The sequence below is a fragment of the Exserohilum turcica genome (genome assembly GCF_000359705.1).
Source record: "Exserohilum turcica Et28A unplaced genomic scaffold SETTUscaffold_17, whole genome shotgun sequence".
Lineage (NCBI taxonomy): Eukaryota > Fungi > Ascomycota > Dothideomycetes > Pleosporales > Pleosporaceae > Exserohilum > Exserohilum turcicum.
This window is the reverse complement of record NW_007359992.1, coordinates 279,784-292,804: the sequence shown is the minus strand read 5'-3', so window position 1 is coordinate 292,804 and position 13,021 is coordinate 279,784. Positions and strand designations below refer to the sequence as shown.

Here is a 13,021-nt window from a genome sequence, read left to right as displayed (position 1 = left end):
TGTGCTGGTACTGGTTGTGTTGGGGTATGAGCAACAATAGCAGCAGTAGTAGCAGTTAAAAAAAAGAAAACAAAGTAAAGAGAAGCAAGTATGGCAGAGAGAGAGAGAGGAAAGAGAAGGAGTGGTAGGCGGCCACCCGGTTATCGATCGTCATCGGCTGCGAAGGGCCGCTGGGCTGGAAACCTGGGGTTGAGCCGAGGCTCGGCGCATGGGTTGTTCCGCGTCCGTGGGCTTGGTGCGGCTAGGCTGCATGTGGAAGTGCGGCTTTATGCGTTGCATGTTGATGGCGGGTTGCGTTTTTTTTTTCAAGGTATGCGGATGCTTGCTTGGAGTTGAGGTTAGTGTTTGAGGGTGTTTTTTGGGCTGTTGTTGTAGGGAAGTCGAGGCGAGATGGGAGGATGTTGGAGTGAGAGTGCTTGGTAGACTGAGCGTGAAAGCGGGTCTTTTGTATATCTATTGATCGTGATATACATGTGGTGTTTAACGCTTGAATATGATTGAAGCAGTTCTGTTGCTAAGTGGGAATAAACTTTCTCATGGTTGTATAGAACAAGCCTGCAATTACTTCACTGTGGTAACTGAGAGTTCAGTGATACAGCAGATGCGAAGACGTGAAGTTATATTGCGTTAGATGCAAAGATCTCTAGAGTCTGTAGACAGCAGCTTTGTTCATGACAATAGTCTGCACTATGGGCTGTTTTGTAGATACGTTGCTGCAATACTCAGTCGTACAGCCATCACTGACTGAGCCAGCATATACCACGATGCACAGATACTTGGATGATATCCCATCACTTCTTCAAGACAGCATGCCAAAGTCTTGGAAATGCCATATTACTACCACATCAAAGCGTAAGTCGATGCACTCCTCTTCGCCCATCCATCTCTCACTGCCTTCACCTCCAAGACTTGCGATTGCACCGCGCTCGCCATCACAAACCACAGCTTCACCCTGTATAACAAAATCCGCAAAACGCTATTATACTACTACATCTAAACTCCACTTCCCTTTACTATATAACTCGTTGGAATCTACTATTTTCCATCAAGTTGGGACTCGGTATTGGGTCTTTTGCAGGACCACCCTACGCACCACTGCCCAGTTCCATTCCCCCATTTAAGTGTAGGGGGAGCGTCGGTTCGAATACCTGTTCTGTGTCACTGCTCGCTCATAGCGGTGTTCATAAGGTTTCGGTCGGTGCTCCAACTGTTACCTTGTCCCCTTTTTTGCCTTTTTGGCTGCTTTCACTTGGGGAGGCTGAGGCGCGTTGCCAAGGCCGACCACGCCGGACTAGGAAATCTTGAAATGGTGAGAGGAAGAAGATGAAAGGGAAAAGAATGAAAAGACGGTAGAAGTAGGAGGGCGTGCATGTAGGCTAGAGACATAATGGGAATGGGGGGTTTCCTGGTTTTCACGCTAGACTCGTGGCAGAGCTCTTGGTGTTGTGTTGCTGCATCATCTGTGATTCGCAGACATGACCCAGTTCTAGCATTCAGGTACACTGCCTCCTGTGCTATTTTTTATATCAACAAAGTGCACACCGAATCAGCTCAGGCATAGTTAGACTGTGACAGCAAAGAATATCTTGGTAAAGAATAGTCAAAGCCATCTTGATCTCCTGCAAGATGTATCGTATTGGGTATCATGATAAAGTACCAGATCACATGGCACCGTATTGCGCCTCAAACAGCGCCAGCCCTCCGCTTCTCCATAATCTGCTGCTTAAGCCCTTCGGCTGCGACTTCTGTCTCCAGCACTCTCCCCACGCCCTTCTTCCACGTTTCCTCGAGCGTCTTGATCTCACCGCTTACGCTGTCTTGTTGCGACCGCCTCATCATGTCCGTCTCCTCCTGTTGCTTCCTCAGGCCGGCCAGCTCAGCCTCGATGCCCTTTAGTATATCCTCGAGCTGCGAGTTGCCGACCAGCCACGCGTTCTTTCCAAACTTCTCCAGCAAACCGAGATGGGCCAGCCTGCCCTGGACATACTCGGAACTGGTGTAGGCCTGCTTCAGCGCCTTGCTCCATTTCTCCAGCAGCTCCGGGCGCTGCTCGTCGCTTGTTGGCGTCGTGTTCTCGGGCGCGTCGAGATCTTCATAGCGCTTCAGGTCGATGCCGGACAGCTTGGAGGTTGGGTCGTCGTCGAGTCGCGCATGTTCGCGCGATATGAAGTCGGAAAAGGCGGGTATGTATTTGGCGGCGGCGGGGATCAGGGCCGGATGCATCTCTGAGACGTCTACGCCAGCGGTCCGGATGTCAGCGTCAATGGCCGCCCTGGCGGCGGCCAGGTGTTGAGCCTCGAGCTCGGCATCAACATCTGGAACGAGTTAGCAGGCGATTCCGGCCGCCATCACGCGCGCAGTGCCCCCAGCACATGGCGCATCGGACATGGCGCTGTTCCTGGCCGCAGCAATCTACACGTACAAGGGAGGTCGTCGTAGGAAGCTTGGATGAGAGGCATTCTGGCAAGCGACGTGCAGGGGCAGGAGAATTGGTGTATTGGCTGTGCAGGACGTCGCGAAGGCAGAGCTTGCCCCGATAAAATTAAGCTTCTGGGCCTGTCCGCCCTCCCCACCAACCACGAGCCCAGCAGCCCCGCAACGTCATGGATGTGCGATGCGCCGCTGAGTATTGAAGCTCCTCCGCCCGAACATCTGCCAGCCCGAAACAGCAGGCCGCAACTCGAGATACATACACACACGCTGCAGCCGGTCCTGTGCCCCTCTCGCTCCTCGCTCCTCGCCCCTCGCCCCTCCCGCCAGCCTCGCCGAGCGACTAGCCAAACAAGCATCCTCGCACAGCAGCCCTCCCTGCCTCGACATGCTCACGCCCACACACATGTGCCACCCGTAGCCTACAAGTACCGCGCATCTCCCTGTGAGCGCGTCGCTCCTCTCCTCTTCACTCCCACACCCATCCCCGCCTGGTATCGAGCGCGACAATGGCCCGCTCGCACATTGCCGTTGCTTTGGGCGCCGCCCTCGTGGCGTCTCTGATCATTGGCCAACTCGTCATCAACCTGGGATTCCCCTCGGTCGACTTCTGGCATGCGCGCCTCGACCGCCCCTACACGGGCGCCCAGCAGGATTCCTTCTTCAGCGAGAAGCAGGATGGCGGCGCTGCGAACGACGCCTCTTCGTACCTCATTGGCGTCGGCAAGGCGGATATCACCGGGTACGTCCAACACGCCCAGCTTCGCGACGTCGCTAACGCGCTGTAGTCCGGTTGTCGAGCTCAACCTGATGGGCTATGCCAACTCGTCGCAGAAAGGAACGGGGCTGCGCCAGCGCATCTACTCGCGCGCCTTCATCATCGGCAACCCCAGCCAGCCCAGTGAGCGTATCGTCTATCTCGTGCTCGACACTCAGTCTGGAGACCTTGCCGTCCGGAATGGCATCCTCGAAGGACTCCAGGCAATGGGCCCCGAGTACTCTGTCTATGGAAAGAACAACGTAGCCGTGACGGGCACGCACAGCCATTCCGGCCCGGGCGCCTGGCTCAACTATCTCCTCCCACAAATTACCAGTCTCGGTTTCGACAAGCAGAGCTACCAAGCCATTGTCGACGGAACGCTGCTGTCTATCAAGAGGGCGCACGAAGGCTTGACCTTGGGAACTGTCAGTGCTGGTAGCGCCAAAATCGCCGATGCGAACATCAACCGCAGTCTGTTTGCGTACCTGGCAAACCCCCAGTCCGAGCGCGACCGCTACACGGACAATGTAGACAAGACCATGACGCTGCTCAAGTTCACGAGAGCTAGCGACGGAAAGAACATTGGCGTCTTGAACTGGTTTGCGGTTCACGGCACCAGCTTGCTCGGCAACCAGACGCTCATTGCTGGAGACAACAAGGGTGTCGCCGCATATCTGTTCGAGCAGGACATTGAAGGAAGTGCCAACGCTGCTGAAGGCTTTGTCGCAGGCTTCTCACAAGCCAACGTCGGCGACACGACACCCAACGTGCTCGGTGCCTACTGCGAAGATGGGTCGGGCCAGCAGTGCAGACTCAACGACAGCACATGTGGAGGTAGGAGTCAGGACTGCCACGGCCGTGGTCCATACTTTGGCCTCAACGACGGTGGCGAGAAGTCGTGCTACGAGATTGGCAAACGTCAGTTTCAGGGTGCCAAGGGTATCTACCAATCATCCGACTTTACGTCCATCTCTGGCAAAGTTCGCTCATTCCACACTTATGTCGACTTCTCCAACTACACCTTTACGCTAAGCAATGGATCCGTCGTCCGCACATGCCCTGCTGCAATGGGCAACTCGTTTGCTGCCGGTACTAGCGACGGACCTGGTGCGTTTGATTTTGTTCAAAATGATCCCGGTGCGCCTTCCAACCCGTTCTGGAACGTTGTCGGCAGCGCCATTTCTCCACCAGGCAAGGCGCAAAAAGAGTGCCAGTATTCCAAGCCTATATTGCTCAATGTTGGTCAGGCCACTGTGCCCTACCTGTGGTCTCCCAACATTGTCGACATTCAGGTACTTCGCGTTGGCCAGTTTGTCATGATCATCTCACCTGGTGAAGCCACGACCATGTCTGGGCGCCGTTGGCGCGAGGCAGTACACAACGCTGTCGTCTCATCCAGGATTGCCTCGTCGCCAATTGTCGTGCTCGGTGGACCTGCAAACACATACACACACTACATTGCCACAGAGGAGGAGTACAGTGTCCAGCGCTACGAGGGTGCGTCGACTCTTTACGGCCCACACACGCTCAACGCCTACATCAACTCCACATTGACATATCTGCCCTACATTGCCGATGACGCCACGGGCTCTGTCCCAGCCGGCCCCACTCCCCCCGACTTCCGCGAAAAGAGCATCTCGCTAATCACGGGCGTGGTATACGACGGCGCAGGCATCGGCCGCTCCTTTGGCCAAGTCACCAAAGACGTGTCGGCAAGCTACCCGCGCGGCGCCACGGTAAGCGCCACGTTTGTCGGCGCAAACCCCCGCAACAACCTCCGTCTCGAAGGCACCTTTGCAGCCATCGAGAAACAGTCATCCGACGGAAAATGGACCCAAGTCCGCAACGACGACGACTGGGATCTCGTCTACCAGTGGAAACGCGTCAATGGCCTCACTGGCACCAGCGACGTGACCATTACCTGGGACACGGCCTTGACGGGCCCCGAGGCGGGCACGTATCGCATCAAGTACAATGGCGATGCAAAGAAGGTTGGCGGTAGTATCGAGGCGTTTGAGGGCGCGAGTGCTGCGTTCAAATTGACCTAGTAGCGTCATGCTGGTTTGGGTTTGGTTTGGTTTTGTAGTAATGGTAAGGGGGCGTTTGTGCGACATGATTATTATGTACGAAAAGAATGCAATCAGCATGTTTTGGATAGTATCTGAGTGAGTGAGTGATCTGGCTGTTGTCATGTTATGTTGTGTTATTGTGTCGTGTCTGGAGCTAGCTCTTTATCTTGCATGTTCGGTCTGCATATCTGGTTGATGCTGCATGGCTTTTTTTTCATTACTAATATATTCATTACTGACTAACTCTACCTACTATATCATGTGTTTGATTGATCCAGGGACGGATTGCGTCAAGAAGAAGAAGAAAAAAAAAACCGAAACTATCATGATGATGAGTTGTGGGTTTGTCTCTTTTTCTGTCTGTCTGTTTGGTCTTTTTTTACTACAGTCTTTCTCTCTTTCGCTCTCTTCCAAGCTATTTCTGAGCTAGCATCGACATCAAGAAAAAAAAGAAACATTATTAGGGAAAGACACCGAAAAACCCAGGGGGTTGGGGAGATTGAAAAGAAAAGAACGCTGAATAAACGTGTTGGTTTCCTGCGGATATATAGAGAATAGAAGGAAAAAAGAAAAGAAAAGAAAAGAGTGGGGGTATAAAACTCCAGGTATCTTCCATCCTTCAAACAACGCATACTTGGTATAAACTATGCATGCATGTAACAACGGCCGTAGGATGCAATTTAATAAGCAATGCGCTCGTCAAACACGGGGGCCTCCCTGGACTGGCCATCCTCAACACCATGCCAGTAGACCTTGCCCTTTTCATTAAACGTCGCCTGCTCGTCGGTGATGACGAGGCCGGGAACAATCTTCTGCGAGTCCTGGATCTCGCGCGTGCTGATTCCCATGTCGTCTTTTACGATCCAGATGACGGGCGTGGGACTGGTAATCGAGGGGTTGAAGAAGGCTCGTTTCTGGATTTCCGTGGGCAGCGGGTCCTGGGGCGTGTGGTAGAATTGGTCGAGCGAGGCGGATAGGGCGCTGAGAGAGTGGCTTTCGGGGTTGAGCAGGTTGCGCAGGAAGGCGGGCATGCGCGAGGGCTTGGGCTCGTGCGTGGGCGACGAGGCCGTGGCACCGTTTTTCTCCGTGTTGGGGGCGTTGATGCCGGCTTCTTCATGGTGGTGCACGAGGCCGCCGTGCGTGGGAGTGACGTCAGCGTACGCGAGGCGTGCTTCTTCGTGCTTGAGGGCGGATTTCAGCGTAAATTGGAAAACGAGTGTCAAAAAGAGCATGATGCACATGATGATGAGTGGGCCTACGGCTTGGATGTTCTTGCCCGTGGCGATGGCGAAGAGACCAATGAGACAGATTTCGGACAGATAGACGCCCGTGAGCAGCTGGCGGAGTGCCTTTTGGTACGCATCACCCTTAGTGTCCAAGTCGGTCTCGTAGACGTACAGGAAGTTGTATCTGAAGGCAATGTAGACGAGCGAGAAACCGACTGTTGCGAAACCGAGAATCAAAGGGGCGATGCCAGCGTATGTCAAGGCGATGACGCCCAAGTTGATCCACTTTGGAAACTCCGAGCCCCATGATGGAGCGGAAAGCTTGGTGAGCTTTTCGAAAATCTTGCGGGGAGTCTTGCCAGGAAGGACACGGCCAAGGAGGACGACGACCACGAAGCCACCAATGTTGAGCAGCGTGCCGGCAGCCGAAGACAGACCCAAGAGGATAAAGTAGCTGATGTAGAAGTTGGAGGCCTTGGGAAGGTTGGTCGAGAGAAGCGTGAGCACGCTGCCCGGGTCGTTGAGCACATTGTTGATGACGGAGGTGACGGCGCTAGACAGGGTAGCGACAAGGAAGACCTGCACAACCTGGAAGGCAAAGTACCAGTTCTGCGTCTTGAGTTCGATCTGGCTGTACGTGACATAACCGGCCAGCTTGGCCATCAAGCGACACACAATGGGAACCAAGGCCATGAGAACGGCAAGAAGGACAGCAGGCAGCAGACCAGTGATCACACCCAGGATGACCTTGGGAATATCCAGGATCCAATCGAGCCAAGTGAAGCGCTCGGCCAGATAATTGATGTTGGAAATAAGACCGACAAATGCAACTGGAATGGCCCAAAAGATGACCATGACGGTGATGAAAGCGGTAGCCAGAAACCATCGGACAAGGTGCTCGGCCGGCTTGATGCGCAGATTGCCCCAAACGACCTCCTGGGGCATAACACCGAGCTGGCGTGCCTTGAGCTTCTTGTTGGGCCTCGTCTTCCTCGACTGCATCATTTGCCAGGCATCCTGCGCGAGCCTCTGTGTCTCGAATTCGATAAAGACGGCTCCAACGAGATCGCCCTCGCCACTCCAGTGCTTGTCCTGCTCCTCGGTGATCTTGGGGATGAGCTCGGCGAGGTGAGAGCGGCCATATTCGATAGTATCGACCTTCTTGCCAATCAGAAACTTGAGCCTGTGTGTTGGTCGCTTCTTGGGGTCGATCCATTTGGTGCCATCATTGACATCGGCAGCGACAAAGTGCTTCTTGCCCTTCTCGGCCTTGATGCGGTTCGCGTTGGCGTTGGTCAGCAGCTCAACCTCTGCGTCTTCCAGCTTCATGGCGGTCTCGTCACGGTCCTCAACCAGCTCGTCCAGCTCCTTGGTGTCTGAGGCAACCCATGCGTGCTTAACACCAGGGAACATTTCAAACAGGGCGGCCTGCGAAAGATCCGTGGGCACATTGGTGAACAAGATAGTGCGCGAGGACAAGCGGCTGGCGCCCCATGGTGAGCGGCGGTATGCTTGGCGTAGGTTGACGACGAAGAAAGACTCGCGGCCAATGATGACCAGGACCAATGAGAGAAAGATGAAGGTGATTACAGCGTGAGCATAGTAGCGGTTGACATTGGTGCCCTTGGGGTCGACGTTGCTCATGGACAACAGGTCGAGCTGCGTTTGGCCGGCCCCACCCGTGGCATTGACGGGAAAAAGAACGGGCCAGGTGATCAGACAACCCAGGAAGCTGGTAACGATCAGGACCTTGAAGAAGCGCACAAACAGATAGCCGTCAATGGACTGGTGATCGAGAATGTATTCATCCTTGAGGCCTGCAAAGTCTTTGATCCAGCCAAAGAGGCCTGGACTGGGCGGTGGCGTCTGGCGCTGCTTGCCCAGATGGTTGAGGTACGTCCTGGGCGCGTACACTCTGCGGAAATATTTGCGGGCGATGAAAAACGCCGTCACAAAGGCAAAGGCGAGCAGCGCCGCGGGGATGAGTGTCGAGACGAAGCTGGATACGGAGCTGTTGGATTCCTTCTTGGCCTTGCCAATTTCACCGCCCTGTGGTAATGAGCATGGTCAGCGGCGCTAATGCACGGGGCGCGAGCGATTGGGAGCAGCAATTGGCGGCAGACTCACGGTAGACGACATTGTGGGCGAAGCGGCAATGGCGCGCAGCCTCTGGGGGGAGGGAGGGAGGGAGGAGAGGAGAGGAGTAGAGATATGCAGGTGAAAAAGTAGGAGGCTCCCTGCACGCGACAAGTCAGTAGAAATAAACGGGGACTTGGGAGGGCAGCCAGGCTTGCTCTAGTGTGACGTCGTGGCCCTTGCGCCCAGCACTACTGCTACCTACAACCAAGTCGGCCCTATGCCGCCCACGCCCACGCCCCCAAGACCCAACCATCTCGCTCTCAGCTGCCTCGCACCCGCCGCCTCGACCCGTCTGGGCCCTGGAGCACGCTTCTTTCGACTCTCCAACACCACGCTCAGCCTCAACGGCGACTGCACTTGCCCTCGCGATGCCCGCCATGGATGCCTCTGATGCGGGAGCAAGAGGGGGGGGGGCGGCGGCGGCACAAGAGCAGGCTGTGCACCCACCACACAACACCAAGGGAATTACCGAGCCCGGCGCAAAAGCAGAAGTGTAATTCGCAAGACGGCTGGCTGTCAAATGGAGCGAGCGGGAACGTATTGCCAAGCGAGCGCGTCGCTGGCGATCGTCGTCGAAGCGGTACGGCGCACACGTTACGTCAATCGACCCCGGACCTACTGCCCTGTCGGTCCTCTCTGCCCCTTTCGTCTCGACACTGGATAAAAACAGGGCCACGCTCGACTCAAGCAGGCGCGCAGGCGACTCCTCTGATATCAAGCAGACGACCAGGAGCCCACACCCTACACCCTCCACCCTACCCGGCGGGTCGTGCCTCGGACGGCCCTCACATGTTTGCCCTTCTCAACACAATCACGATGGCTGGCATGCACATCTGCATCCACCATCCAGCCACCCACGCCGGCACCCACTGCAATGTCCCACCACACCCCCCCTGCTGCAACCCGACGATCTAGATCGCAGCCACAGATGCTGTCGCGCAGCATTCACCATCCAAATTACACCTGCAGCCAGTCCCTTGATCCGTCATGTGCCCACATGGCTGCCGCGCAATCGCATCTACACCGTACAGGTGCGCAATTTAGACTTTGGCCCTTTCAGCTCGTGACCCTGGTCAATGTACACGATGCGCGTCGTCGTGGCGCTGATTGTGTGGCGCCTCCACGACACTACCCGCCCTCTGGCTGAGCCACACGTCTATTCGCTCTTCTCCGCGGCGGGTACCTGTCCACTCTGAAGCCGGTAGCAGTACGCGGCCCTGTAGTACACGTGAGGCATTTGTCCACCCACTTGAAGCCAGCCCATCACACGTTGGACAGGTTCTTCACCGCAACACAACCTGTGCCCAGGCACAATCTTTGAGCCGATTTATTGGTTTCGATTAAAGCGTATTATCTAGGTGTACCACTGGAGCACGGATCGGCGGATCGACCCGAGCTCCTCGACTGCATTCTCGACTTCTGGTAGGCCACAACGCCCCATTGTAGATTGCTAACGCCTATACTAACTAGATAAGCGACTCCTACCGCCCAGTCTGACCGAGCCTAGCAAGTGAAAAATTCCCCCATCCCGGTCAACTTGCCCATATCTAGCTCCAATCCCGTCGACGGTCCTACTGTCGCTGGGCATTGTCATTTTCATATAACTGCGCGGGTTTTTCTCGGTGTCGATACGGCCAAATACAGACGAGTGGTATTCTCAATGCAGCCAAAAGCCATGGTCTCCGAGATACGCATGCGTCGAGCCCTTCTGGAGTAATGCTATATTCAGAAGCATACTTTGCCAAGCCCCTTCACACGCTGTCTATCTTCGAGGCATATCACAACATCATGGCAGACTCAGCAGAGTCTAGGCCTACAGTACAACCAAGATTGAATCTGTCGAGTCGCATAGCCTGTCCTGCATCATCTAACCGCTCATTGCAGACTGAAGATTACATCACTTATCGACGCATGTATAGGTCAAGAAAAGTAACTGGACCATAGTTTCACGACACCACAGCAAAGAAGTCGTCGGAAAGAAAATGCTTGTGATTTTCCCAACCCTACTAGCCTGTTTCATAGATTAAGTATATACACTCGCTATTCTCTCGCTATTCCAGCCGACGACCGGGTTGCCGTTTCATAACTGGTTCCAATCACCCTTTAGATATACTTGACGCTAACCTGCGAACTGCTGTCGATGGTAACATCGGTGTAAACAGTTCCGCCCATCTTGAGATCAAGAATGGTGGCGGTGCTCAGGTCGTCCTTACCACCACCGCTCAGACTAGCACTGGCCGAGGTAAAGGTGACGGTGCCAAAGTTGCTCAATGCAACCTGGCTGTTACCAGACTCAAAGTCCTCGACAATCCACTCTGCGTTTTGGCGGCAGAGAGTGGAGCCACTCGGGGCGTTGAGGGTCTTGCTGACGCTCTTACCGGTGCTGGTGTTTGTCAGGCGCACAGTGCCGCGCGTGGTCGAGGTAGCAGTAATGTCGACTTGGATAATGTCGCCCGAGTTGACATCAAAGTTGTTGAAGTCGTAGGCGTAGTCGGGGTACCACTCGTACCATGCGTCGTAGGACACGTCGCCAGAGCTGTCGACAGTGAAGTCAATACCTCCCTGCAAGAGGCCAGAGGCACAGCTGTCGCCGTCGATACCAACCCAGGCAGAGGCTGATTCCGAGTCGCTGTCGCCAGCGTACGTGGGGGTAACGACGTTGAATCGGCCAGTGGCAGAGGTGAAGTAGCCCGAGGTTGGTTGTTCGAGCACGGCACCAGACCAGTTGCTCGAGTATTGGACATGGGCGGTGGAGTTGGACTCGCCCTCGATGAACTTGACATTCTCCTTGGTGGCTGATCCGACCTTGATGTTGGGGTGGGACTTGTGTCTAGTGTTTCCGTCGCGGCGAGACTTGACACGGTCGGCGAGTGTAGTAGGACGGGCGATGGCCGAGCCGGCGATGGCGGCAACGAGAGCAAGAGTGAACTTCATGGTGGATGTGGAAAGAGAACTTTGTAGTTCCGGAAAGGTTGATGAAGTGAAAAGTAAGTACTGCTTGGCTTTCCTGCTGTTGCTGATGCTGATGCTGGCCGAGCTGTCTTGTTCAACTAGGAATTCCCTATCCTTTTATACACGCCACTCGATAACCGCTTCTGTCATGTCGAGAGCGTCGCCCTGAACAACTACCGTGTCATAGTACCCGGTGCATGCTCATCACGACCTTCCTAATGGACCTGGTCAGCCGCAAGGTGCAGCTATCTCTGCCCTCGACATGCCTTGCTGCGCGGACTAAGAACGGGCGTACGATATGGATACGGCCAAGCAGCATGCTGCGAATTGCAGATCTTCATCGTAAGCGCTGCGCTGCACCACGAGCCCCATATGTTTGGCCGAATAGGGACAAGGAAAAGCGAAACATAGTAGCTCTGCTACCAATGTGCTGGAAGAGAAAGGGCACTTGATACCCTGGAGCCAAATATCCCCGTACCCATCAATAGCTCGACTTGCTCGGAACTGCCAAATACTGGATAGCTTGTTTGCGTGGGGGGGGGCCCATGGACAAATATAGTTGGATGGTTTTGAGATGTGCGCCTGCCTTTCTAGGCCGACTATCGGGCCTCCATTCTGCTCTAGCCAACAACGCCCTGTGTACAGAGGTGGCTTTCAAAAGTTCTTGCTAAGGCGCGGATCCATCGGACCGAATTCTCGTGATAACGTTTCCATTATTTACTTAGCGTGCAAGAAATAATGCCTAATATAGTTAGTGTATTACTGTAAGTGTATACTTTAGTAGCTATTGTTCTCTCCAAACTTCCATTTTAAGGGCTTTTAGTTGCGAATATAGTATAATTCTTAGTCTTCGGCTATATTTTCGGTGGTAACCAAGGAACCCCTGTCAGCAAGAACTTTTGAAAGCCACCTCTGTAACGCAAGAGACGATAGCAATAATTCCTCAATGTACGCGCTTTATCCGCATGCCCCGTTGCAGGTCTTCTTTTTATCCCCGCGGCGACAATGCACAGCCCTACACAGCACTCCAGATGACAACAGTAATATTCGCTGACAATCGCACCGATCACCACCCCTCATCCTTTTTTTTCCTGGGGTGCAACATCCAACAAGAAAAAAGCCCAGGTTCTGCCCGTTGACAGCCAACAGCGCATAGCGAGCCCCCCCCCTCCCCACCCGGCCGCATGCACATAGTCTCCATGGTCCCTCCCAAACCCCAGCAAAAAACCGCACACGCAATAATTCTACAAGGACCCCCTGACCCCCCTTCCCTAAATCCGGCAGGAGAAAAAGAAAAACAGCGAAAGAGCAAGACAGCAGAAGAAGAAGAAAGCCGAGGGATAGGATCACATTCCTTGACAATGCTTGGTATTGCTTATCAGTTGATGTGGTCACTTGGCAGGGGTCCCGGGGGCTGTTCGCGCCCGTTACTAGTACCGGAATAG

At 54.5% G+C, this 13,021-nt stretch overlaps 4 protein-coding genes across 4 annotated transcripts; 1 reads left to right on the top strand and 3 right to left on the bottom strand.

Annotated features, from left to right (window-relative positions):
* Window positions 1–1,647: 1,647 nt before the first annotated feature.
* On the bottom strand, window positions 1,648–2,459 carry SETTUDRAFT_150040 (uncharacterized protein; the record flags this gene model as incomplete). Its single annotated transcript, XM_008026253.1, has 2 exons — window positions 1,648–2,315; window positions 2,423–2,459. 2 exons carry the CDS (start codon window positions 2,457–2,459, stop codon window positions 1,684–1,686), a joined length of 669 nt encoding a protein of 222 aa, XP_008024444.1. The 3' UTR covers window positions 1,648–1,683.
* Window positions 2,460–2,806: 347 nt separating this feature from the next.
* On the top strand, window positions 2,807–5,335 carry SETTUDRAFT_130296 (uncharacterized protein). The gene is made up of 2 exons (XM_008026252.1): window positions 2,807–3,172; window positions 3,219–5,335. Exons 1-2 carry the CDS (start codon window positions 2,940–2,942, stop codon window positions 5,236–5,238), a joined length of 2,253 nt encoding a protein of 750 aa, XP_008024443.1. The 5' UTR covers window positions 2,807–2,939; the 3' UTR covers window positions 5,239–5,335.
* Window positions 5,336–5,751: 416 nt separating this feature from the next.
* On the bottom strand, window positions 5,752–8,656 carry SETTUDRAFT_47083 (uncharacterized protein). Its single transcript, XM_008026200.1, has 2 exons — window positions 8,613–8,656; window positions 5,752–8,534 (listed from the first exon to the last, which is right to left on the bottom strand). Exons 1-2 carry the CDS (start codon window positions 8,622–8,624, stop codon window positions 5,940–5,942), a joined length of 2,607 nt encoding a protein of 868 aa, XP_008024391.1. The 5' UTR covers window positions 8,625–8,656; the 3' UTR covers window positions 5,752–5,939.
* A 2,071-nt stretch (window positions 8,657–10,727) lies between these two features.
* Window positions 10,728–11,558, bottom strand: SETTUDRAFT_27866 (uncharacterized protein; the record flags this gene model as incomplete). Its single annotated transcript, XM_008026166.1, has 1 exon — window positions 10,728–11,558. The coding sequence occupies one exon, from the start codon at window positions 11,556–11,558 to the stop codon at window positions 10,728–10,730; it is 831 nt and encodes a 276-aa protein (XP_008024357.1).
* Window positions 11,559–13,021: the final 1,463 nt, after the last annotated feature.

Excerpts from the sequence above, each read along its gene's own strand:
- SETTUDRAFT_130296 (XM_008026252.1), top strand. The coding sequence starts at position 2,940 with ATGGCCCGCTCGCACATTGCCGTTGCTTTGGGCGCCGCCCTCGTGGCG. Across the intron at positions 3,173-3,218 it reads GGCAAGGCGGATATCACCGG|TCCGGTTGTCGAGCTCAACC; the intron begins GTACGTCCAACA and ends AACGCGCTGTAG.